The sequence below is a fragment of the Marmota flaviventris genome, chromosome 17 (assembly GCF_047511675.1).
Source record: "Marmota flaviventris isolate mMarFla1 chromosome 17, mMarFla1.hap1, whole genome shotgun sequence".
NCBI lineage: Eukaryota > Metazoa > Chordata > Mammalia > Rodentia > Sciuridae > Marmota > Marmota flaviventris.
The window spans coordinates 41,706,611-41,732,176 of NC_092514.1; the positions used below are offsets into that span (position 1 = coordinate 41,706,611).

Here is a 25,566-nt window from a genome sequence, read left to right on the forward strand (position 1 = left end):
TTATTTATTTTTACGTGGTACTGAGGATCGAACCCAGGGCCTCACACATGCAAGGTGAGTGCTCTACCGCTGAGCCACAACCCCAGCCCTCCTTTATTTTTATAAAAGTAGACTGCAAAAGTCCAAAGAGCTCAAGGCTGGGGTTCTGGTTCAGTGGTAGAGCACTCGCCTAGCATGCATGAGGCACTGGGCTCGATCCTCAGCACCACAAAAATGTAAAACAAAGAAAATAAATATTAAACAAGAAAAAAGAAAAAAAAAAGTCAAAAGAGCTCAATTGGCTATCTAGTGGCAGAGAAAGAACTAAAACACAGGTTTTCCAATTCTCAGTCCAGTGCCCTAACTACCTCTTTTTTTTTTTTAAGAATTTAAACTTTAACTTTTTGTTTGTTTGTTTTTTATGTGGTGCTGAGGATCAAATCTAATGTCTCACCAGCGTTAGGCAAGTGCTCTACCACCACACTACATCCCCAGCTCCCCTGCTTTTTTTAATTGAGACCGTGACTTGCTAAGTTGCTGCCTTGAACTTGTGCTCCTTCTGACTCAGCCTCTTGAACTGCCCGGATTCAACCTTTTATCTACTGATCAGTTTTCAACTCTTTTTTTTTTTTTTTTTACATCGAAGAGTTAGCCTTTAATGAAGAAATTAGATTATCAAGGAAGGCATTATGAAAAACTTATCAAAGAATATTCTTATGGGCTGGGGATGTGGCTCAAGCGATAGCGCGCTCGCCTGGCATGCACGGGGCGCTGGGTTCGATCCTCAGCACCACATAAAAAAAATAAAATAACAAAAAGATGTTGTGTCCACCGAAAACCAAAAAATAAATATTAAAAAATTCTCTCTCTTAAAAAAAAAAAAAAAGAATATTCTTGTGTTAAAAAAAAAAAACATGCAAAACAATATTGACAAGACTTTAACCAAAGGCATTCACATTTAAATGGCAAAGAAGATGTACATGCCTATGAAGATGCGAACACACAGGAGACCCAAATTTTAAAAGAAAGTAGTACTCTGATGCATTGGCTCTCCTAGTGCCTCTTAATATACAAGAGAGGAGTATCACTGCATACACTGACCATAACATGTGATACTAAATTCTGACTCTGATTATTCACATTAGTATATACATCATACAGAAAATGTATTTAATGAAGATGCTGTAAAGACAGAAAATGGTTGTTTCACAAATGACACGGACAACATCAACAGTAAGTTGCTCAACATTTAACTAACCATTTTTCGGTGGACTGCAATGATGTATCCCGTAAAGGGGTTGTCAGGAAGAGATGGCATATGGCCATTCACCATTCCATTGGTAAAGTTCTTCTCAGTTACACATGGCACAACAGTGTTTGGCATTCCATTTGGGATGAATATTGGTCGAGCCAGGTCCCCATTGGTAGTTAGAGCGAACATTCCATTTGTAGATGGGGAAGAGGAGAAATCTGTAAATTCAAAGATATGTACAGCATCATCAGCTTATGGTACCTTCATCTTTGCTCTTTTCTTAAGTATTCTGAAGACCTGGACCATTGATAGTGTAATAAGGATTCTAGGTTTATTGGAAGATTTAATTTCAGATTTTACTTTTGTAACTCACACTATGATTAAATGGCAAAACAAGAATAACTGTTGGAAACCTGTTAAGTAGAATTCTTGCAGAAATCTATATGAACATCATGTTGTTGCATACAAACAATTCTGCCACTTGTTTTCTTTTTCTTCTCCTCTAAAATTCTCCATCTGGCCTCTAGACAGATGTTGATTTTAAAATTTAAATCTAAATCAAATTACAAATACATTCCCTTAGTCTCATTAGCCACATTTCAAGTGCTCAACAGTCCATGTGAATGGTAAATACCATATAGGAGGGAAAAGATCATAGAAAGTTTCCATTATTAAAGTTCTACTGGATGGTGATGTTCTAAATAAAAAGCAACATTATGCTAGGCAGGGTAACAAACACCTGTAATCCCAGCAATGTGGAAGGCTGAGGCAGGAGCATTATAAATTAAAGGCCAGCTTTACTCACTAGTGAGAACCTAGGCAACTTAGTGAGACCCTGTCTCAAAATAAAAAATAAAAAGGACTGGGAATGTAGCTCAGTGGTTAAGATCATCTGGGTTAAATCCCTAGTAGCACAAAAAAAGTAAAGCAACATTAAATCATCTACCAACTCATCATCAGTAGTATCTACTATATGCCAGTGAGAGGAGCCTAATACCTATGAAGACTTTTATAGGTGGAGTATTAAACTAATTATAAGCAGTATAAAGAAGGACAAGGCATATTAATGGCCAAAAAACTCACTGACCCATATTGAATCACATTTAATAACTGGATTGATTTATTTTTCGCTAAATTTATTGTTTATGTTTTCTGGTAATATGTTGCTCTTATACCAACGGTTGCCTTGTTAGTATTAGGTAAAGAGTTAAAAGAGATCTGAATGCCAATGGTATACGAGCTAGTAACTACCTACCTAACTTAGTCACTTGGGTTTTAAGAATTTATGGATTGTTATTTATAAAAGAAATTTGAGTCAAATGATCATTACAGTTTCTTTGGGCTCAAAAATTCCTTTGCTCTAAGTAGAAGAAGATCAAAAGAAAGAGAGGAGGGATGGGAAAAGAGAGGAAAGGCAGAATAAATCTAACAAAATCATATTATGGGCATATATAAATATACTACAGGGAATTTCACCTATAGATGTGTATAGAAAGCACCAAGTAAGGATGGATAAATGGATGAGCAAGGGGAGAATCTGTGGAGTGGAGGGGTAATAGAGAGAAGGAAGGGGAAGAATGGGGAATGACATGAAATTGGATCAAATCCCATGTATGTATGATTTTTTAAAAACTATTTACTTTTTAGTTATAGGTGGGCACAATATCTTTATTTTATTATTATTTTTATGTGGTGCTGAGGATCGAACCCAGTGCCTCATGCATACTAGGCGAGCACTCTACCACCCAGCCCCATGTATGTATGATTTTGTTGGGATGAATCAACTACTATGTATAACTACAGTGATTTAATAAAAAGACATTAAAACCCCTTTTGCTCTAATATTCTTAGCATAAAAAAATACAAAAAAAGATGACAACTCTTAAACCAGTATTCAAAGGTGAGATCATGAGAAGGAGCTCTAGTTTTATCTTACCTGTCTGTACTGGACTAGAAGCTGAAACTGGAGATACAGGGATGGGAATTTCAAATGCACATAAAAATCCACTCACTGAGAGTCGTACTTTTTGGTTGTCCTGAGGAAAGTTCTACAGGGGAAAAAAAGAAAAAGTAAAGCAAGAGGGAGAAGGAAGAGACGTTTCAGGTAAAATGGAAAAATTATCTCTTATCTACTTGAAGAGAATGTCTTAGGAGTTTCAGTGGTAAAACAAATAAGGGAACCAAATAAATTTTCTCCATAACTAAAAGATGTATACTTGATAAAATAACTGAAAACTCACCTCATCAAAGAAAATCATTATCCCTTTTCAGAAAGAGAAAGTATGCTGTGTATAACTGACTTCCTAAATCTTGTCTTTTTGTTTCAAGAATAAACACCCAAAACCCTCAGAGAGACCTTGTTTTTTAAGTTACATATGAAGAAAATGTCAGTGAGGTAGGGTTTTGTTGAGAAACCTCAAGGACAACTATAATGAACTCTTATTACCATAGAAGCTCAATATAGGGTAGACAATATATTAGATGATTTCCCAAAGTGGAATCTAGGAAACATGATTGTGTCAATTTGTCTTTACTTTCTAATTTCTAAGCATTTTGAAAGGCAAAACATGTCGTTTTCCCTTAGTATCTTTAGGTAACTGGTTCTAGGATCTACTGCAGATGTTAAAATGAGAAGATACAAGTTCCTTATATAAAATGGAGTAGTGTCTGCATATAAGTTATGCATACCTTTTAATATACTTTAAATAATCTTTAGATTATTTTTAATATTTAATACAATATAACAATTATGTAAATAGTTGTTATACTGTATTTAGGGACTAATGACAAGGAAAAAAGTCTGTATATGGTTAGTTTAAATGTGATTGTTTTTCATCCATGGTGGGTTGAGTCAGAGGATGCAGAACCCTCAGACATAGGACTGTTTATTCATAAATATATAATCATAAATACACAAAATAACCTGGGAAGAATTCCATTAACAGTGGTAATATAGAAGAGCTGTTGGGTATAGTTGTAACATTTGCAGGGGAGAGCCTATATTATAATGACACAGCTAGATTAATTCATACTGATAGCCTTATATATTTTCCTTCTTTAAAAACACCACTATTGGGGCTGGGGTTGTGGCTCAGTGGTAGAGCGCTTGCCTAGCCCATGTGAGGCACTGGGTTCAATCCTCAGCACCACACATAAATAAATAAAGGTACTGTCTCCATCTACAACTAAAAAAAAAAATAAAATAAAAACACCACCATCACGGGCTGGGGTTGTGGCTCAGCAGTAGAGCGCTCGTCTAGCACGTGCAAGGCCCTGGGTTCGATCCTCAGCACCACATAAAAATAAATAAATAAAATAAAGATTAAAAAAACCCAAAAACCAAACAAACAAAACCCACCACCATCAGGGGCTGGGGTTATGCTCAGCTGTAGAGCACTTGCCTTGCACGTGCAAGGCCCTGGGTTTGATCCTCAGCACTACATAAAAATAAATAAGTAAATAAATAAAATCAAGTTAAAAATAAAAACAACAACAACAACAAAACTACCACCATCAGCAACTTGGGAGGCAGAGGCAAGGAGGATCGCAATTTCAGGGCCCTACGTAACTCTGTCTCAAAATAAAAAATAAAAAAGAGCTGGGGATATGGCTCAGTAGTTAAGTGCCCCTGGGTTCACTCTCCAGTACCAAAAATAAAACAAACAACTCCCCCGCCCAAATTGTATTTTTCCTGTTCTGTTTTTGTTATATTTTAGTATCTCGCATGGCCATTTAACAATTAACTGATAATAATGGAGAAAACTAAACTTTGATGGATAGAATCAAAGATTTCCTAGAAAGAGTAGCTAATATTACCTTTATGTTGGAACCATGTACTTCTGCAAGAAGGATTTGTTCTGATTTTAGTCCACAGAGATCACTCAGCTGTTTTTTTAAACCTGTGTACTTTTCATCCATATTTAGTCTTAGTCCATATCGTATAGGGGTAGTACCATCCAACTTAATTACTAGTAAAGAGAAAAGAACTTTTATTTGTAAAATCCAAGTTACTCTCAAAGTCTTATACACTGTCAGCAGATATATCTGACTTGCAAATAGCAAATAACTCAGTCTAGAATTGTATTTTATATGTAAATACTAAAGTAGTACTTAAGAATAATATTGGGAAAACTAAGATTTTTAAATGTTCATCTGATACAATTATGAGCAGCTCTGTAATAGTTCAAAGATTCTGGCTCAGCTGTAGAGCACTTGCCTTGCACGTGCAAGGCCCTGGGTTTATCCTCAGCACCACATAAAAATAAATAAGTAAATAAATAAAATCAAGTTAAAAATAAAAACAACATCAACAACAACAAAACCACCACCATCAGCAACTTGTTTTGAAACAAAACAATCAATATAGGCCCAGGTGCCACATCTTTCAAATCCCAAATCAGCCTGAATGCAGATTACTAGGTTTTAACATGCTTTTAATCTTTATGAGAACTCACTACAAGCAAATAACTATAATTAGAAATTTAGGCGGCATGTATAAGATAGAAGAAAATGGAGTCAAATAATATTTCAGATCTTTGTGACCCACCTGTTATTTCTAAATGCATATAGCTGTCCATTGGTAGTGGCAAAGACAAAAAATTGAAAGGGTCAAATCGGACACTTATATGCCCACATGTCTTGCATTTGACTTGGGATCTTAGCTGCCCATGGAATAAATCTACAACAATTGATCTATTTCTTCTCAGATGGTTGTCCCAGGCCTAGCAAGAAAAGATACAAATCTTTGTTTTTCCTCCCAAAATTCAAAAGATAAGACTTCTACATAAATTCAAAAATACTGGCTAAATATATTGCATTTAAATGCAAAGAACATAAAACTTTGCTTTATTTAAAATATAAAAGCTATCTGCCTACAAATTTATAAATTCAGATATGTGATTTAAAATATATTATCTACTGAGGGAATAGAGAATAGAGTATGATTTTTTCTGAATAGTGTGTAAAATAATAAATTCAGGGGCTGGGGTTAAAGTTCAACATTTGCCTATTATGTGTGAGGTCCTGGGTTCACTCCCAGCATCATAAGTGTGTAAGTTAAGTAAGTAAGTAAATAAATTCATATGAAAAATCTTAATTTTTATTTGTTCTTACCACGTTAACAATGGGGAGTATTAGAGTTCTTTGTTCGTGAGAAGCAGATAAGAGACAGCTATCAGTCACTGTATACATTATTTTAGCAATTATTGGAACTCTTCCACTGGATAATTATTCCTATCCCACCGCATAAAGGTCATAATGTGAAATAGCAATATTTTTCTATTTTCATTAAATGTGCTTTTGTTTCAGTATTATTAAGAGTTAAGCAGATAAAACAAATTCTTTTATTCTCAGTAAAATTATGGTTACAGAACATTTTAGTTTGCATTTAAGTGGTGTCACACGTATTTGTGGCCAGAACATTTAATCTATTGCTTATATTAGAAACTCAAAATGGACAAACCTCTGCAGCTACTTCCCAGTCTGGTCGTCCATCACTGTCTTTCAGTTCCACATATGGCTTCTCATGGACTCGGTTGAGATCCTCATGAAGACCATCCAAAAGAAAAGCCAGAAGTTCTTGGGAGTCTTGTTGCTGGAACCCATTAAACCTGGGAGCATATTTTGCTATGGTCCACTATAAATACGAGGAGTAACACTCATTATTTCCTACCCCATAAAATTTGGAATGAACATGTCCTAAAATTCAATCAGAGACATCATAAAAAGTAAAGCACAGTATTTAGTATGCCTATATTTCAGCAAGTATTTTTACTTGTTCTTTTTATATATGACAGTAGAATCTATTTTGACATATTTATTCAAGCATGTGTTATTCTAATTAGGATCCAAGTCTTATGGATGTACATGAGATGTTGAGATTTACTGTGGTGTATTCATATATGTACACAGAAAAGTTATCTCAGTTTCATTCCGCTGTCTTTCCTATTCCCATTCCTTCCCTCTTCCCTTCATTTCCCTTAGTCTAATCCACTGAACTTCTATTCTCCTTCCCTCCCCCTTGTTATGGGTTAGCATTCACATATCAGAGAGAACATTCAACCTTTGTTTTGGGGGGATTGGCTTATTTCACTTAGGGTGATAGTCTCCAGATCATTCATTTACTAGTAGCAGAAGTCATAAATTCATTCCTTTTTATGGCCGAGTTTTTTGAGGGATCTTCATACTGCTTTCAAGAGTGGAGCAACTATATTTTAGAAAATCATTTAATTTTACTGTTCTTTATTTCAAATGACCACACATACAAAAAAAAAGAGAAGCATTTTGGACAATTCTGTGTGCAGAATCACACTGGCAAACTGAGTTCTATTTTTTTGTTGGTTCTTTTTAGTTATATATGACAGTCAAATCTATTTGGATATATTTATATAAGCATGAAATAGATTTTATTCTAATTAGGACCCCAGTCTTGTGGATGTACAAGATGGTGAGATTCACTGTGGTGGGCAAACTGAATTCTTAAGGCCCACAGATGTTATTTAATACAGAAATGGTAAAGCAGCATTGTTCAAAAGAAGACACCCTAGATTATGTAAGATTCTTTTCACAGTAACCTTTTCTGGCCTATAGCCTAACTTTTATTATTAGAGGCAAAAAAACATAGTATTTAAGGGTTAAAACTTTCATACTTGCAAGCATGGGCAAATTACTTAATCACTTTGGGTTTTAGTTTCCTGGACAATAAAATGGGGATTAAGACACAGCACTATAGGATTACTTAGAGAATTAAATGAGATAATACACATAAATTAAAATAGTACCCAGCAAATGGTAAGCAGTCAAAATTTAGCTATTATGATTATTAATTTTTAACTTCAAAAACCTTTTGACTTAAATTTTAAATTAACATTTCCAAATTCATTAAAATCCACTAAATATATACTAACATAAAACTTGTATCCATTAATTTCATTATTTTATTCTACTTTTTTGTTCCACAGATAAAACTAATTAACTTAGTAGTGCTGAAAATGTAACCGAGGTTAATCTTGCAGTTAGAATACTGCTAATAAAGGATTATCAAAAAACGCTTACTATTCATACAAAGAAGATATTTGATAAATCAGAAAAATGAACAACATCTCAAATTTAGACTGTGCCTTTGGTTTTTTTTTCTAGCCAGTAGATACACAGCAGTATTTTGCATGCATCTGAACAAATAAAAGTACTGGACATCTGGTTTATGCTGAGTAAGTGATCTAAAAACACTGATTAAAATAAAAAAAAACATACAAAACATGTAAAGAAATATGATTATTTAAAATCACTGTTTAGGAATTAAATACTTTGATATTATTTTAACATATTTACCCGAAGCTTTAAGGGGGCAACATTCTTCTGAGTTCCACTCCAAAGTTCTTGTACTAAATCACCATAGCATTTAGCCATATGCCCCTTCATACCAATGGGATTTGTCCTAGAAATTTTGAAGAAAATTTGTAACAAAGGTTCTCATTAAGTCACAACACACAGGCACAGAAATGTCTAGCACATCACATCAAAAATATCTTATTTTTTGAAACAAGAGAAGTATCCCTTTGCCCCAATTTTATACTGAATAGGGCAATAAGAAAAGATTTTTCTCTTCTAGCATAAAAAAAGAGAAGATTGAAGGTGGGTGAGGTGGCATGCACTTGTAATCCTAGTGATTTAGGAGCAACTCAACAAAATATAAAAAAGAGCTGTGGATGTGGCTCAGTGGTTAAATGTCCCTGGATTCAATCCCTGGTGCAAAAAAAAAAAAAAAAAAAAAAAGGAATCCAATGCCATAAAAACAAGCTTGGTATTGGCTGAACAAAGAAAGAGAAGATCGAGGTAATAGTGGAGTCGTATAAAAAATCATAGATTACCTGTTGAGTTCATAAAGATGTCTCCCTGAGATAAAATACTGTGTCAGTGGCTGTGTGTTACTAACACACTGAATGCTTGAATTCATGAAGCAAGTATTTCCCAGGTTACTCAGACCTGTGGCTCCCTTTTCTGTGGGAACTGGAACAAACAATATGAGAACCAAAGTCCTTTTAGTAATATGTTGTAGAACAAAGTTACTTATATTCAATGTAATATTTTTTGATAACTTTTAAAATCAGTTAAACAGTATTAATCTTTCTTTAGCAGGCCTTTCAAATGCTACAGCTTATAAGTTTTTTGAGAATGGCTTTGGCAATCATGATCTGTGGTCATGTATAATCCCAAAATAGCAATTTTTCTTTTTGAGAACTCAATTCACCAAGTATGTCTTTAAAAATATATAAATTATTTAACTGTGGGTTATTTTCTAAAAGAAATTTAGAAAATAGTTTGATGTTGGGTTTTCCCAACAAGAATAAAAAAGAATAAATTTAAAATCATCTCTTTAAAAACAACACACTAGAGACTTACCCTTGTGTCGATCAATTTTACTACTGTTTGCTATAAAGGACATTTCCTCAGGCCAACTCATATCTTTGTTTCGAACTGAAAGACAGATAGGAATGTGTTAATTGCTTCTGCTAAAAAAAAAAAAAAAAAAAAAAAGTTCTTATTTCTGTATCAGAAACTTCAAAAAGCAACAACAACAACAAAAAAAATAAGTAATTTTAAGTTAACTGGCCCTGAAACCACTCCTTCTCTTTATATTGGTGAGTTTAAAGTCACTTGATAGAATCATTAAGCTACTATACCTCAATTATCTTCATGAATTAAAATTATACTCAACTATCTAGGGAAGTAATTAAAGCTCAGATACAATGGAATTTCTTATATGTAAAACTCAGAATTGTGATATTTCTTCCTTAAATTCTTTTTTTAAATATTTATTTATTTTTTTAGTTACAGGTGGACACAATATCTTTATATTTATGTGGTACTGAGGATCGAACCCAATGCCTCATGCATGCTAGGCAAGCACTCTATCTTTGAGCCACAACCCCAGCCCCTCTTCCTTACATTCTAACAATAGTTAGTGTAAACCATTCATTTAATATAAACATAATTAACAATGTTTCCATGAAACTTCATGGAAAAAAGACACATGAAATTTTCAATAACATATACATGCCAACATGTAAATTTATGTGTGAATACACAAGTAGCTCTGTTGGTGAGCAGCCAGTATTGATGATTAATGAAAGCCTATGCTACTACCAGAAATTTGGTCGGCTTACTTAAATTCAAAAAGGCAGTCTAAAAATCTTAAAGACACTGTGTCAATGTGCAATTGAATTTACCTGTTTCTACCCACTTTTTCCATTCCATGTCAGCCTATGATTATAGATAATTTTTATAGGTAATTTTTCTTTTAAAGTAATCTAAATAGTACTGTAAGAGTACATAAGAGTCCATGTTTTGATAAAACATATATGTTTTATCAAAAAGAACATAATGAGACAGGTGCCATGGTACACGCCTATAATCCCAGTGACTAGGGAGGCAGAGGCAGGAGGATTGCAAGTTCAAAGTTGGCCTGAGCAACTTAGTGAGGCATTTAGCAACTCAACTCAGGGAGACTGTGTCTCTGAAGAAAATATAAAAACAGGCTGGGGATGTGGCTCAGTGATTAAGCAACCCTGGTTCAATCCTTGGTACCCCCCACTCTGCCCAGAACATAATGATTAAGTAATAGTTGTCTCAGAAAAATTATAAAATGGATTTTAGTAACTCCTTAAAGTCCTCTTCTATAAATCTAATATATAGATGCACACATCTATCTTATACCTTCAATTACTAGGTGCTGTTCATCCTGGATTTTCAAATATTCCAATCTATGATCCTCATCATCCAGAAGAGTAAGGTAATTCTGTATAAGGCAGACGAAATGTTTCTGTTAATTTGATTAGTGAACTTGAAACAAATGTACAAATAAAAATGAATGCCAAAAACATCCTTGCATTTATATAATTTATGTTATGAAAACTTAGCATATTATAATTGTTCAGAAATATTTATAATTTAGGTGGCAAAATGAGGGAAAGACAAATTGGCTTTCCTTCATTTTAGAAACATTCTTTATATCCTTAAAACAAAATTACATGTAATTTTGGAGTGATCAGGAAAAGATCCATCTAATGTCACAATGAAGTTCATTGAAACCGGTTTTTTGAAGAGCTTGGAGAAAAAAAAAATGTCTTTAGTACCTAGTATGAAATTTCGTAAATGTACTGAATGAAACTAGACTACTTACTAGGAATTGAAAATGTAAAGTCAAAAGTCATGCAGTAGGATTATACATTTTTGTTTAAGCTTACACTGTCTAAAGTGCTTACAGAATTATTTCCTATAATTCTCATGACTATCTTGAGGGAGATACTATTATTTATTTGCTTCGCTGTAGCAAAAACTAAGACAGAGAATTAAGAAACTTGCCCTTAGTTACACAACTAAAATGAGGCAGTCAGAATTTAATTCCTGGTAGTATGACACTGCCTTTCAATGGTGACCAAAAGAGGATACAAAAAAGAAAGCACCAGGGACTGGAGAACTGGTTGAAACTACACTGACTAACCAATTTCACAGTATAATCTATATTGAATATATAAGGATTAAAAAGCATTGCCTATGAGGAGAATGGAAGATAGGAGTCAGAGGATGGGAAGACAAAATTATACACTTTGGATTGTTTCAAATTTTTAACATGTATATGACCTACTTCAAAACCAAATCCAATATGAAATCTATTTAGTATGAACTAACAGTCATGTTCATGCTTTTATGGATCATGACAAAAAATGATGATTATGACAAATATCTTCATGTGTGAAAATAATAATTTAAAAGTAGAAATTTTCACTGAGATACTAGATATGACTTCTAGCATAATTACTACACAAAAACTCATACTCATGAAATGATGATTTAACATTCAATCAGACTCTATGGCAATGACAATGAGAAGCCTCTTACCTCACTATTATATAGCCACAGGCGCATATCTTCCTCTTTAATGCGAAGCCTCTGAGATAGATACTCATGAATTTCCTTGATGGTCTGCATTCTACTAAAACAGCCTGTATAGGCTAACACCCGCTTTAAAGGTGCATTCGGAGAAGGTACATTTCCTATGGTTATAGTAATCACAATAAGGAAAAGGCAGATAAAAAACAAAACAAGAAAAAATTGAGAAGAAAGCAAGTGCACCCCTCTCAGCAATAGGAATCACACTGTTTTAGGAAATCATGATGAGAAATGAGAATTATAGGTTTAATAATTTTATAAATGAAGAGTACCACAAAGCTTTAAAATTAAGACCCAAGTCTCAACTTAAAAAAAAAAGAGAATAATAAAAGCTCAGAGGCCCAAATAACTGATGACATTTGAATCTCAAGAGTGGAACATGCTGGCCAACAATTGGCATTGGTATTTGGCTGTCTCTTTGGTGTTGGATCACATCCAAGAGCAACATAAAATAATACTCAGTGTAAGAGTTGGGGAGATCAAATAGCACTGGATTTCAATTCCAGGCAGATAGTTGGATTCCCTTCATCTACATTCTTAAACTAATTCCATCTAATTCTATTACTCTTAGCCATTAAATGGACAAAATACTTGGCACATTGGTACAGTTAACAGAAATTTTTACTTAAGATTCTAAATAGGTAGAGATTCTAAATGGCCAAACAATTTTAAAATTCGGCCAAGAAGTTTCCCATGACAAAATATATAAATAAATAGTTCTATTGAAAAGGATGGGAAATATATAGGCTATTGCCCAAAAAGATAATACCAAAATGACCTTGATTTTCTGAAGGACTCAAGGTGGAAATAAAAGTGGCAACATAGCTGTCCCTCAGAATCTTCAGGGGACTAGTCTGAGAAGCTCCACCATTAGGATACCAAAATCCATGGATGCTCAAGTCTCTTATATGCATAGTCCTTGAATATAACCTATGTACACCTGCCCATATACTTTCTAGATTATTTATAATACCGAATACAATATAAATGCTATGTAAATCATTGTTATATTATTCAGTGAACAGTGACAAGAAAAGTTGTTCATAATTCAGTACAGAAATAATTTTAAATCTTTTGAAACTGCAGATGAGAAATCTGTGGGTATGGAGACTATACAGGGGGAAAGAAGTGCAGCGTGAAGCAAGATTATATCAAGTCTCACTACATACTTCAAAAGAGGAGGGGGATGAAATGAGGCGAGTATGAAAATCAAAGATAGCTTGTTAAAAAAAAAAAATCTTGCTAAATCCTGATTAACTATATAACCAAAATTCAAGAGAAAGCTGTAGTTTAAAATGGTTATCTTTGTCAATGGCAGGCTATATTTTATAAAACGACCCCCCCAAAACATATCAATATAATCTGTCTAGGGCACAAGTATACATTCCAGGTTGCTGCTGTCCATCTGTTCAGTAGTGACTTTTTTCCTCGCAATAAATGTGCTTTTTAATGAGCTCTCCCCAACCCTACCTCAGGATGGGGGATTAAACTCAGGATCTTCTGAATGCTAGGCAAACACTCTACTGCTGAGCTATACCTCCAACCCTTTTTATTATTTTATTTTGTGGCAGGTTCTCACTAAATTGCCCGGGCTGGCCTCAAACTTGTGTTCCTTCTGCCTCAGCCTCCCGAGCTGCTGGGATTACAGGCATGCGCCACTGCGCCCAGCTTAGTGTGAGTCTTCATCTACTAAACAAATAGAAAAATATTAGTATCAACTGCTTCTTTTAAACCTTCCAGGAAAATTCACTCACCTAAAATAGTCTGAAAACCCATCTAAGGAATAATGATTTCTATAGTCTTGTCTACACAGAAGGCTACATTTAAGTCATTATAACTATGGGAAATTTGTATACCTGCTACTTCAAATGGAATAAAAGAGCCTAAAAAACAGCTGTAATAAATGGTATTAAAGAAGGATGAACATTATTTTATGGCAGAACAAAACTTAATCATGATCAATTTTTAAATGTATAGCAAAGCAAATCTTTTACTATCAGCAAGCAAAGGACAATCTATAAGAGAAAATAAAAGTGCAAATTTCTCCAATTATACATGAGAGGATTAGTTATAAGATTACAGCAAGAAAGCATATTTTTATAAAATTAAAAATGATTAATGATTGATTTCACAACTAATTAGTAATGAATAAAATTTCAAATTAAGAATAAATTTGGAGCACCAGAACTACACAGTTCTAGGATTCAGAAGCATAGGCAAAAGTATAGTGTCCAAGTCAATCGTCCTAAGCCACAATAAGAAAATTTGTGTTCTGGACGGATTTATAGCATAGCTCAATTCCCAGGCAGTCACTTATTCTACATAATTTTGTGCTTTTGAGTAGCACCAACAAATCTAGGGGAATTTATAGAAGCAGCAAAAATCTAGGATCAGCACAAGTATTACAAATACTTACTAAATGCGCAACAACACATCTTGCCTCTGTTATCTTTCAAAGAGAATCAAAAAAGACATATGCTATGGGTGCCATGGAAGAATGTTTCCGAGTAATTCCCTTTCTCTGTTCCTTGATTTTGATGTTTTCCCCCACAACAAAGTTTGTTTAGCAGAGGCCACTGTTTTGCTATAATTCTTAACAAAAAATATGTAAGAGTCTTTCTAAGTTATCTGTATATAACCTTTTAGGAGGACATAAAATTGTTTAAATTCAAAGGAACCTAGTACTCACAAAGGGGTGGTGGCTTAGTACTTCTTGCAAACTACACAATCTGACATTATTAACACAAAGTCTAAGACTTTGCTAATGGTTGAACTCATTATTTATTGCTGAAGAATAATTTCACTTATATGTAAGCAAAAAGCTCAACAAGTATTTTTTTAAAATATATTTTATAGTTGTAGATGGACAGAATGCCTTTATTTTATTTGTTTATGTGGTGCTGAGGATTGAACCCAGTGCCTCATGTATGCTAGGCAAGCACTCTGCCACTGAGCTACAGCCTCAGCCCTCAACAAGTATTGTATATCAATAAAATTTAACTTTCTAAATCAAAGGAGAACTTTTTGTGTATTATATTTCATTTTGATGACTTGGTGGGTTTTTTGGGGGGGGGGAACTTGACATTTTTCAAAGCAAATGTATAATGTTCATTTTCAAAAATATGTTTGCTCTGCATAATTTGTCTCTTATAAAGCATTCTTAGTTTAACATGCGAAACACATCATGTTTTGCCAAAAACAGATCAAAAAAAAAAAAAAAATCATTGCCAAAAGAATTACTCTTATAAATTTGAGTGGAGCTGAAAAGACCAGTCAATAAGTGGTACACTATAACTTAAATCTAGCAACAATTTATAATGGTTTATCTCAAAGAAAAAAAATATAAAATCTATTCATTATTTTCATAAACTTACAACTAAAAAAGGAAAAGAACTCTTCCTAGTTTGCTGTTGAGACTTTGCTTTAGCTCTAACCAGTATTGCGCGTGACCATAGATCTAAGCCCTACAAGTAATTCACTGATTCTATATGAAAATGGATGGGAATGTGAATTAGTACAGTGGCAGACTTGGAGCAACTTGGTTTTCATTTTTTCTTTATTTTCAAGAAATGTGTAGTATTCTTGCTGCATTCTTACGTTACCTCTCGGTAAATGCTGAGGAAACATTCTCAGGCTCATCATACCCATATTCACCCAGATGTTAGACTGCTGTGTTCGAGTGGCAGGCTGCTGTCTCAAGAAGAGAAGATAGCGAGGAAATAATTCCAATTCTGGGATGTCTGTCTTGCTATTTCTGATCACCTATTGTAAATGATAAAAAGTGATCATTCTAAAAGAGTAAACCAAATTTGCCATTTAATCTCAGAGATTTATTCTTTCTTTGTAAAAATTACTTATTTATTTTTTGGTAGTGGGGATTTAACCCAGAAATGCTTTGCCCCTGAGCTATATCCCTAGCCCTTTTATGTTATTTTTTATTTTGAGACAGAGTCTCAACTAAGTTGCTTATGGGCCTGATAAGTTCCTGGGGGTGGTTTCAAACTTGCAATCCTCCTTGAGATTTATCTTTTTTGGTACTGGAATTAAACTCAGGGGCACATCCCCAACCCTTTTTACTTTATATTTTGAGAAAGGTCTTGCTAAGTAGCTTAGAGCCTCAATAAATTGCTGAGGCTGGCCTTGAACTTGCAATTCTGCCTCAGCCTTCTGAGTTGCTGGGATTACAAACATCATGTCACCATGGTGAGATTTATTTTTAAACTAAAATATTTAATAAGTTTGTTATCTATATTTCAATAAATTACCGAAATTCATGTATTTAAATTACATAAGGTTGAATATTCTTAGGCTCCAGATCATAAAATCAACTCCTTGAGGGTACTTTCTTTTCTTTCATTTAAAAAGCAAGTAATGAACCAAGGCCCAGTGGTGCATGCCTGTAATCCCAGCTACTTGGCAGGAGGATTGCAAATTTGAAGCTGGCCTTAGAAACTTAGGGAGATCCTGTCTCAAAATGAAAAAAGACTGGGGATATAGTTTAGGGGTATAGCGTCTCTGGGTTTGATCTCCAATACCAATAAACAAACAAACAAACAAATAAATTCAAGTAACAACAAAATTAAGGGAGAAGGATCCTTTAAATATTAACTATGATTATACTACACTCACACTATAACTTTTTCCTTTTACCTATTTCACGTGTTGTATACAAATGAGTGATATTTTAAAGACAAATTCATAGAATTGGAGTTACAAGTAAAAAGATTACATAAGTTTACATGCCATTACCTATATAGCCCTGTTGCCACCCAAAGTTTAGCAATCTACACTATTTCCAGTAATGTCTTTGAGTATGTAACTCTTACAAATTCTTATCCTTGAGCAACATTTTAAAAATCCCCATTTTGTTAATACATAGAAACAGTATTATACATTTGCTTAAAATTTTATTTCTTATGTTAAATAGTATATTATTTTTCCATATAAAAATTTACTATGTTTTTTAATTATGTTCTGCTTGTGTAACTGATCCATTCACATATTTTTTTTGACTATGATTAAAACACCAAAATTGAGGTTTCACATTGTTGAAACAGTATTTTTAAACAGATCCTTCCAAATAACCTGCTCCTCCGCTAACAGACACAGGTAAACATTAATATCAAAATATGTTTTTATGAGTATTAAGATTAGCATGTTTTCAGTTTTGTGTTCTAACAGGATAATATGGTTAACACTCAAACTCTCCGTGTGTGTGTGTGTGTGTGTGTGTGTGTAGTATTGGAAGCTGAATCCATGGATGCATTACTACTGCACTACATTCCCATTGATGGACCTTTTCTTTTTCAGACAGGGTCTCAGTAAGTTGCCCAGGTTGGCCTCAAATTTGTGTTCCTCTTGCCTCAGTCTCCTGAGTAGCTGGTATTATCAGCACGTGTCACTGCACGAGTAATATTCAGATTCTTTAAAACAGAAAATCCTACAGACTCTTTAACAGTCTCAGGTGGTCAGGCTTTACTTTATTTCCCTTTGCACTAGTAATCAATGTCTCAAACCTTTAGGATTATTTCTCAAAAGTACTCCACATGTTTCAAAATCACAGAGTGTGTTCTGTATGTAATTTGAAAAATTATCTTTGGGAGCTTCTGAATTCCTATATAAGCAGTAAGCAGTAATAAGAGTTTTTGTTGGCAGCCTTGTGGAGATAGCTAGTTTGAGACTGGGGAATGCTGAGCCGCACATTTGCCCTGTGCTGCCCAGATTAGTGAACAATATAGTCAGGAAGGCCAAAGGTGACCCCAAGAAACCAAAGGGAAAGATGTATGCTTATGTTTTTTTTTTTTTTTTTCTGTGCAGATTTGCAGAGGAGAGCATAAGAGAAGTCCCTGTCAATTGTACAGAATTTTACAAGAAGTGCTCTGAGAAATGGAAGACAATGTCTGGAAAACATAAATTTAAAGAAATGGCAAAGGCAGATAAAGTATGCTATCATCGGGAAATGAAGAGTTATGGACCAGCTAAGGGAAGCAAAGAGAAAAAGGACCCTAATGCCCTCAAAGACCATCATCTGATTCTTACACCCCAAGATCAAATCTACAAATCCTGGTATCTCCATTGGAGACATGGCAAAAAAGCAGGGTGAAATGTAGAATAACTCAAGTGACAGCAAAAAGTAGCCATACATCACTAAGGCTGCAAAGCTGAAGGAGAAATACGAGAAGGATGTTGCTGACTATAAGTCTAAAGCAAAGTTTGATGGTGCAAAGGGTCCTGCTAAAGTTGGCTGGAAAAGGGTGGAAGAGGAAGATGAAGAAGAGGAGGATGAAGAGGAAGAAGAACAGGAAGAAGAGAAAGAGGAAGAAGGGGATGAGAAAAATGAGTAAAAAACTTTATCCATCTCTTTGTCAATACCTTAGAGTAGAGGAACACTGTGATTGACATATCTTACGTGAGATGTGTCTGTTTCTTTCATTAGGTTCAAATATAGAATTTGATCAGGATCATATTGTAGTCTCTCAATGTGCTCCAGAAATTGTCAGTGGTTTACATGAGGTGGCCCTGGGTTTACAGAGCACCCTAAAACTGTATCAAAATTGTACATATTTCCAAACTTTTTTTATAAGCTTCTTAAAAATAATTTTTTAGACATTGATGGACCTTTATTTTATTCATTTATTTAAATGTGGTGCTGAGGATTGAACCCAGTGCCTCACACATGCTAGGCAATTGCTGAACCACTGAGCCACAACTGCAGCCCCATTTTTTAAAATAAAAAGGCACATTTGTGTTCTTCTTACTTTGTGTACTTTGTTGTTGGTGTGACAAGGCAATCGAAAATGTTTCTGGCATTTCTTTTTTAATTTGTAAGATAGTATTAACTATATAGTTATTGGTTAGAAATTCTCAATTATTAACTTTGCATCTCTCTAGTCTGTAAAAAGAATGAAACAGTGGCTGGGGTTGTGGCTCATCAATAGAGCACTCGTCTCTTACGTGTGAGACCCTGGGCTTGACTCGCAGCACCACATAAAAATAAATAAACAAAATAAAAATATTGTGCCCATGTATAACTAAAAAAAATTTTTTTTAAAAAAAGAACAAAACAATCAAGACAAACTATTGATGCTCCTTGCTTGGCGTTGAAGCCTTCCCTATAGGGCAAGATGCCTTTTGGAGGGCTGTAGTTTGGTGTAAACTGTGAAGCTGGACCTGTTGACATTGCAGTGGGCATCCATTTAGCTTTAAGTTGTCTTGTTTTTGTATATAGTGATATACCATTTTGCTGCCTTTATTAGTTTTGGAAAAAGGGGGATCAGCTGGCATGAGAAGCGATTGAAATTTTTTAAGTTAAATTCAGTAGATTTTAAACTTTGTTTTCAAGCAAACTGTAGAACTCTTCTTTGTCAGCAAAGAGCCACTGCATCAATGAAATTTAAAGAATCTCCTGTATTTAAATATAATTTGCAACGTTATGTTATTTTTTGTATGTTTAGAATGCTGAAATGTTTTTGAAGTTAAATAAACAGTATTACATCTCAAAATAAATAAATAAAAATTTAAAAAAAGAACCTTCTCTGACATTCTCCTCTAAGACCACTGGAAGAAATAAAACTTGTCCATCTTTCCTAGACAGGCACTGACAACTGAAAAGCCAATCATAATTTCCTATGATCTCAGTTTAAATACACTGTTCAGAATAATAACTATAGTTTTATGACTACATAAAAATATCTCTGATAGAAGCTTAACTGATAATAAAGTAGGTTTTATAATACATATCTTTTCCCCCTGAAGATTAATAAGAGGTTTTGGAAGCAAATTATAATTTTAACAGATTCTCATATACAAATGCACACACATATCCACACACATTCACTTATATTTTAGTTGTTTTCTATAAACTTGTTCAAACTTGAATGTCTCACAACAAATGAGATGCAATATAATTCCTTTATCTAAAAACTAGTTTAGATGATCTTTACAGAAGATGTTAATCTGTCAAAACAAATTGTGCCTGTCTTTTTTGGTAACAGGGATTGAACTCAGGAGCGCTTAACTGAGCCATATCCTCAGGCCCTCCCCCGGCTTTTTTTTTTGTATTTTCTTTAGAGACATGGCGTTGGTGAGTTGCTAAGGCTGGCTTTGAACTCATGATCCTCCTGTCTGAGTCTCCCCAGCTGTAGGGATTACAGGCAAATTCTACTGTGCCTGGCAAATTGTGCCTTTTTAAAAAAATATATTTATTTTTTGTAGTTATACATAATTTCTTCCTCCCTCCCTCCCTCCCTCCCTCCGTGTCTCTCTCTCTCTCTCTCTTTCTTTCTTTCACTGAGGATAGAACCCAGTGCCTTGCACATGCGAGGCGAGCACTCTATCACTGAGCCATAACCCTAGCCCCAAATTGTGCCTACCTTTTGATATAGCAATTCTATTTATAGGCATTTACTTTAAAGAAATCATCACACATGATTAGAAAGAGAATGTTCAACAATTTAAAAGTAGAGGTAAACAAAATGTTCATTAGTAGGTGAGTGGCTAATAAATTGTGATTTATCCACATAGGATATGTGTACACATATAATGTATATAAAGGAATACTATGAAATTACTAAAAATGATGGCATAGACCTAAATTTATTAACCTACACACATATCCACAGTATATATGCTAGATTAAAAACAGGGTATCATATGCCCTTCAATAGATGAATGGATAAAAAAACTGTGGTATATACACACAATGGAATATTACTCAGCAATAAGAGAGAATAAATCATGGCATTTACAGGTAAATGGATGGAATTAGAGAATATTATGCAAAGTGAAGTTGGCCAATCCCAAAAAACCAAAGGCTGAATGTTTACTGTGATAACTGAGTGGATGCTGATTCATAATGGGGGAGTGGGTGTGGGATAAGTAGAAGATCTTTGGATGGGGCAAAGGGGCAGGGGACAGGAGATATGGGGGTAGTAAAGCTGGTGGAATGAGACAGACATCATTACCCTAGGTATATATATGATTGCATGAATGGTGTGACCCTGCTTTGGGTACAACCAGAGAGAAGTCAAAAATTGTGTTCCATTTATACAATGAATCAAAGAGCATTTTGCTGTCATGTATATTTATTTAAACAAACAAATTTTAAGAATAGGGTATCATAACCCATCAGTTATAGTATGATTATATTTCATAAAATTATTCATTTATGAATATGGATAGGCACAGAAAAATAACTGATTTTGATTTTTGAAGTACTGGGGATTGAACCCAGGGCCTTGTGCATGCTAGGCAAATGTTCTACCACTGAGTTATATCCCCAGTTCAGAGAGATAACTGAAAGATGCACACCAAAATGTTAATAGTTGTTCCAGGTAGCAAGATGTAAAATGATTTTTATTTTTTTAATATATTGCTTAAATTGTTATTGACATGTGTAATAAAATAGTTACTTTTTAAAAAGTGGTATGATTTATAAAGGTAAAAACACTTTTTAAAAAATTTCTTCCTTTGGGGCTGGGGTTATGACTCAGTGGTATAGCTCTCGCCTCACATGTGTGAGGCCCTGGGTTCAATCCTCAACACCACATATAAATAAATAAAATAAAGGTATTGTGTACAACTACAAAAAAAATTCTTCTTTTTAGATACACATGACAGTAGAGTGTATTTTGACATTTTATACATACATGGAGTATAATTTATTCTAATTAGGTTTCGATCCTTGTAGTTGTACATGGAGTTTCACTGCTCGTGAATGAACATAGGAAACATTAACGTAGGAAAGTTACAACCAGTTCTTTCTACTGTCTTTCCTATTCCTGTCTTCCCTCCCTTCCCTTCATTCTCCTTTGTCTAATGTGTGTTTGTATCTGCATATCAGAGAGAACATTTGATCTTTGGTTTTTTGGGATTGGTTTATTTCACTTATTATCAGAGTATCCAGATTCATCCATTTACAAGCAAAAGTCATTTGTTTTTATGGCTACACAATATTCCATTGTTGTATACACATTTTCTGTACTCATTCATCTATTGAAGGCACCTAGGTTGGCTCCATAGCTGAGCTATTGTGAACTGAGGTGCTATAAACATTGATGTGGCCACACTACTGTAGTATGCAGATTTTAAGTCCTTTGGGTATATACCAAGGAGTGGGATAACTGGGTCAAAGGGAGAAAACACTTATTTGGAACCTCATATTTTAAATGTTTTTGAAGCAAACATTCCTGGAATCAGGCAAATTTACCATAACTAGAGATTAAAAAAAAAAAAAAAATCCTAAGCCAGTAAATAGATCTTTAGTTTATTTAAACTGTAGCTTAAAGTAATATATATCTGGCATCAATGTAAAAAAAATGCTCTTTTGTGAGGCTCTGAAAATACCTGTTTAAAAATAATAATAATAATGATAATGCTGATAGTAGCTATAGTCAACATTTATTGACTACTATGAATGAAATGATATGCAAACCATACACATGATTTAATCCATAAAACAACTCTTGATGGGCTGGGGTTGTGACTCAGTGGTATAGCACTTGCCTGGCATGTGTGAGGGCATTGGGTTCAATCTTCAGGTCCACATAAAAATAAATAAATAAATAAAATTGTGTCCATCTACAACTTAAAAAAAAAAAAAAACAACTCTAATGAGGTAGGTAAAATTATTCATATTTTACAGATAAGAAAACTTAAGATTTAGAATATTTGAATATGATGTATCACAATAAACAATGAAGTTTCAAGAAATGAGATTAACTCAAGAATTGTTTCGTGCTCCCTCTGCAAACAGATAAAAAAGAATTATCTATCAAACCTGATCTGAATACAGTAGTGTTTTTTTTTTTTGAGGTGCTGGGGATTGAACCCACGGCCTTGTGCATGTGAGGCAAGCAAACTACCTACTGAGCTATATCCCCAGCCTACAGCAGTGTTTTGTAGCTCACAAATACAAACCCTAAATTCTTCATAGCCATTAAATATAATTTTTATCAAATATAATCATTATTACCTCAAAATCACTTTGAAAAGCTTTAATGAATACTTTTACTCTTTATGGAAGTTAAGTTACCATGTCTCAGCTAAACAAAACTTGAACACCATAAAAGAGTGTTTCTTTTCTTTTTTTTTAAATTTTTTTTTTTAATTTACCATCTTGACCATATTTTTAATCTTTATTTTTATGTGGTGCTGAGAATTGAACCCAGTGCCTCACGCATGCCAGGCGAGCGTGCTACCACTTGAGCCACATCCCCAGCCCCAAAAGAGTGTTTCTTATATACTAAAATAAATTTTATTATAAGGTATTTTTACTTCATTGACAATATAAACAGTATAGTTCAGGGGAATGAGTCTTGCTGTTTACTGTATAACAAATGATGCTATATAAGTAATTTACTAATATTTTACTGTTACATACTCCAACTCCTTTATTTTATTTCATCTAAATGACTCATCCTAATGATTGCAACAATTAGAATTCACTGGCTTTGAATTCTTTTTAAAAATATTTCTAGTTGTAGATGGACAAAATGTCTTTATTTTATTCATTTATTTTTACACGATGCTGAAGATCTATCCCAGAGCCTCACACATGCTAGGCAAGCACACTACTGCTGGAAGCCATCTGTGAAATTACATGAGTATCTTCTCTCGGCATGGAAGCCAGGGAGAAATAGGCCCTGGCATTGGGAACTTTCTGTGGCTCTCCCATGGCAATTGATTGCCCAATGCATGTGACCTTTCCCTCCGCTCTGCTAGGAAGGTTCCTCATAGTAGCTCCTTAGATGGGTATAACCCCTTAGGTACTAAACAGCTCACCTTTAACCTTTTTTGGAAAATAATTTTCTATGGAAGGCCTTTGATGTCTTCAATATAAACAAAGCAGGCGCAGGCGCCATCTTTGCCAGAAGCTCAATCCCTGTGATCAGCTTGCCTGTCCTGCCCCCGGCTTCTGAAACTACTTTCTGTGTTCAGTGGTTTTCTCTGTTTTATTTCTCAGCCAGCCCATTCCAACCGAGGGAAACCCCATTTCCACTAGCCCCTGCCCCGGAAGGGGGCAGGATACTATCACTGAGCTACAACCCTAGCCTGGCTTTTGAATTATGATCTTTTATATGCTCCCCCTTCAAAAGATAAACCAAAAAAATCCAACCAAATTTATAAAGATACCTAATTGGTATCTTTGTAATAGTAATTTCAGAAATAACTTTTATACCACTCATTACATTTACTGAACTTTTTGAACCTGGTGTTCTGTCTTCCTTCACCCCTGGCCTAAGGTCTTAGGTGATTTCTCCATTTATCTGAATGATTCATTTAACAGCTTACCCTCATAATTCCTTAACTTTACTTAGTCAGTGACTATTCTTGGTACTCCATGTTAGCCACTCAATTCCATTAGCATATCAATATATGCTGGCATCTAATAAGTGTTTACTACATACTGAATGAATAGATATGGATGTGAAGGAATCTAAAAGTATTTAATTAATTTCAGCAGGTTCTGAATATTCTGCTACAATAGGGTAGGAACTAATTTTGGATTCATATAGAGAAGTAATAAAAAAACCCACTTTTGTAACTACTTATGTAAGACATTATTAGCTACACTTACTGGTCTAGGTAGAGCCAGGTTTGCTCCATACCAATGATAAAGTGCTCTCCATACAGGTTCTGGAACCATTTCATAATCTCTTCCATGGATTAGCTGTGGAGTTCGTTTTAATCGGCCTCCTTCTAGTGTTAATGATGTAGCCTTAGAAAGAATGAAATGTGAAGGAATAAAATTTAAGTGTCGATTTTTAATAGTAAGAAGTCTGTTGTGCATTAACAAAACTTAGGAGAACAAACTCATATGTCGCTGCCCAGCTCATGTTGTGGGAAAACACAATTTTCAGAGAGATTTTTATTTTTTGGTTTTCAAATAAGGTATTTAAGAATGGAAACTTCCATATATACATGAAACACCATTTTCACAGCTTTCCTAAGAATAACAACAGTATTTACAAGGAAAACTATTTCAAAGCAAGTATTAAGACAATTCTCACAGAAATATACTATGCTAAGAGATTTCCATCTACAACAGGTTAGTTAAAATGAGCCACACATTTTGCTATGTGCCAAAACCTCTAAAATGAAACCTACTGGCAACTTGAAAGAGAATAATTTTAAGGTTAGAAGAAAACTTACATACCTTTACTGGTTCTTGAGTTACTAGTGGCTGGTTATCAATAGCTCCTGGTTTCTGAGGATTAAGGTGCAACAGAATATTCCCATTGGCTCCTAGCAAACACTGGTTGTTATTGTCAGAAGTGTTATGTTGTCGAGCAAAGCACATATCTGTCCCTGGTGTTGTAGAATACAGAAAGCCTATATGAGAAAAAAGGATGGAGTCTCTTTATTTTTAGCTACTATACATAAAT

General features: G+C 34.3%; 1 protein-coding gene and 1 pseudogene across 3 annotated transcripts in view; one reads left to right on the forward strand and one right to left on the reverse strand.

The window, feature by feature from the left end:
- Usp32 (ubiquitin specific peptidase 32) overlaps positions 1–25,566 on the reverse strand; it is a 167,360-nt gene that overhangs the window by 25,204 nt on the left and 116,590 nt on the right. The window contains exons 14-26 of one of the 3 annotated variants that reach the window (XM_071603755.1): positions 25,338–25,489; positions 24,759–24,899; positions 15,784–15,943; positions 12,131–12,285; positions 10,946–11,027; positions 9,632–9,706; positions 9,100–9,238; positions 8,561–8,666; positions 6,693–6,866; positions 5,778–5,952; positions 5,048–5,199; positions 3,168–3,279; positions 1,238–1,449 (exon numbers count right to left, since the gene is read on the reverse strand). In XM_071603755.1, the coding sequence (XP_071459856.1) occupies positions 1,238–1,449; positions 3,168–3,279; positions 5,048–5,199; positions 5,778–5,952; positions 6,693–6,866; positions 8,561–8,666; positions 9,100–9,238; positions 9,632–9,706; positions 10,946–11,027; positions 12,131–12,285; positions 15,784–15,943; positions 24,759–24,899; positions 25,338–25,489 (1,835 nt within the window). Of the gene's footprint in view, positions 1–1,237; positions 1,450–3,167; positions 3,280–5,047; positions 5,200–5,777; positions 5,953–6,692; positions 6,867–8,560; positions 8,667–9,099; positions 9,239–9,631; positions 9,707–10,945; positions 11,028–12,130; positions 12,286–15,783; positions 15,944–24,758; positions 24,900–25,337; positions 25,514–25,566 lie in introns of all 3 variants that reach the window. The other 2 variants (XM_027950240.2, XM_071603754.1) reach the window with 2 other exon arrangements.
- Positions 17,438–18,525, forward strand: LOC114104223 (high mobility group protein B3 pseudogene; annotated as a pseudogene).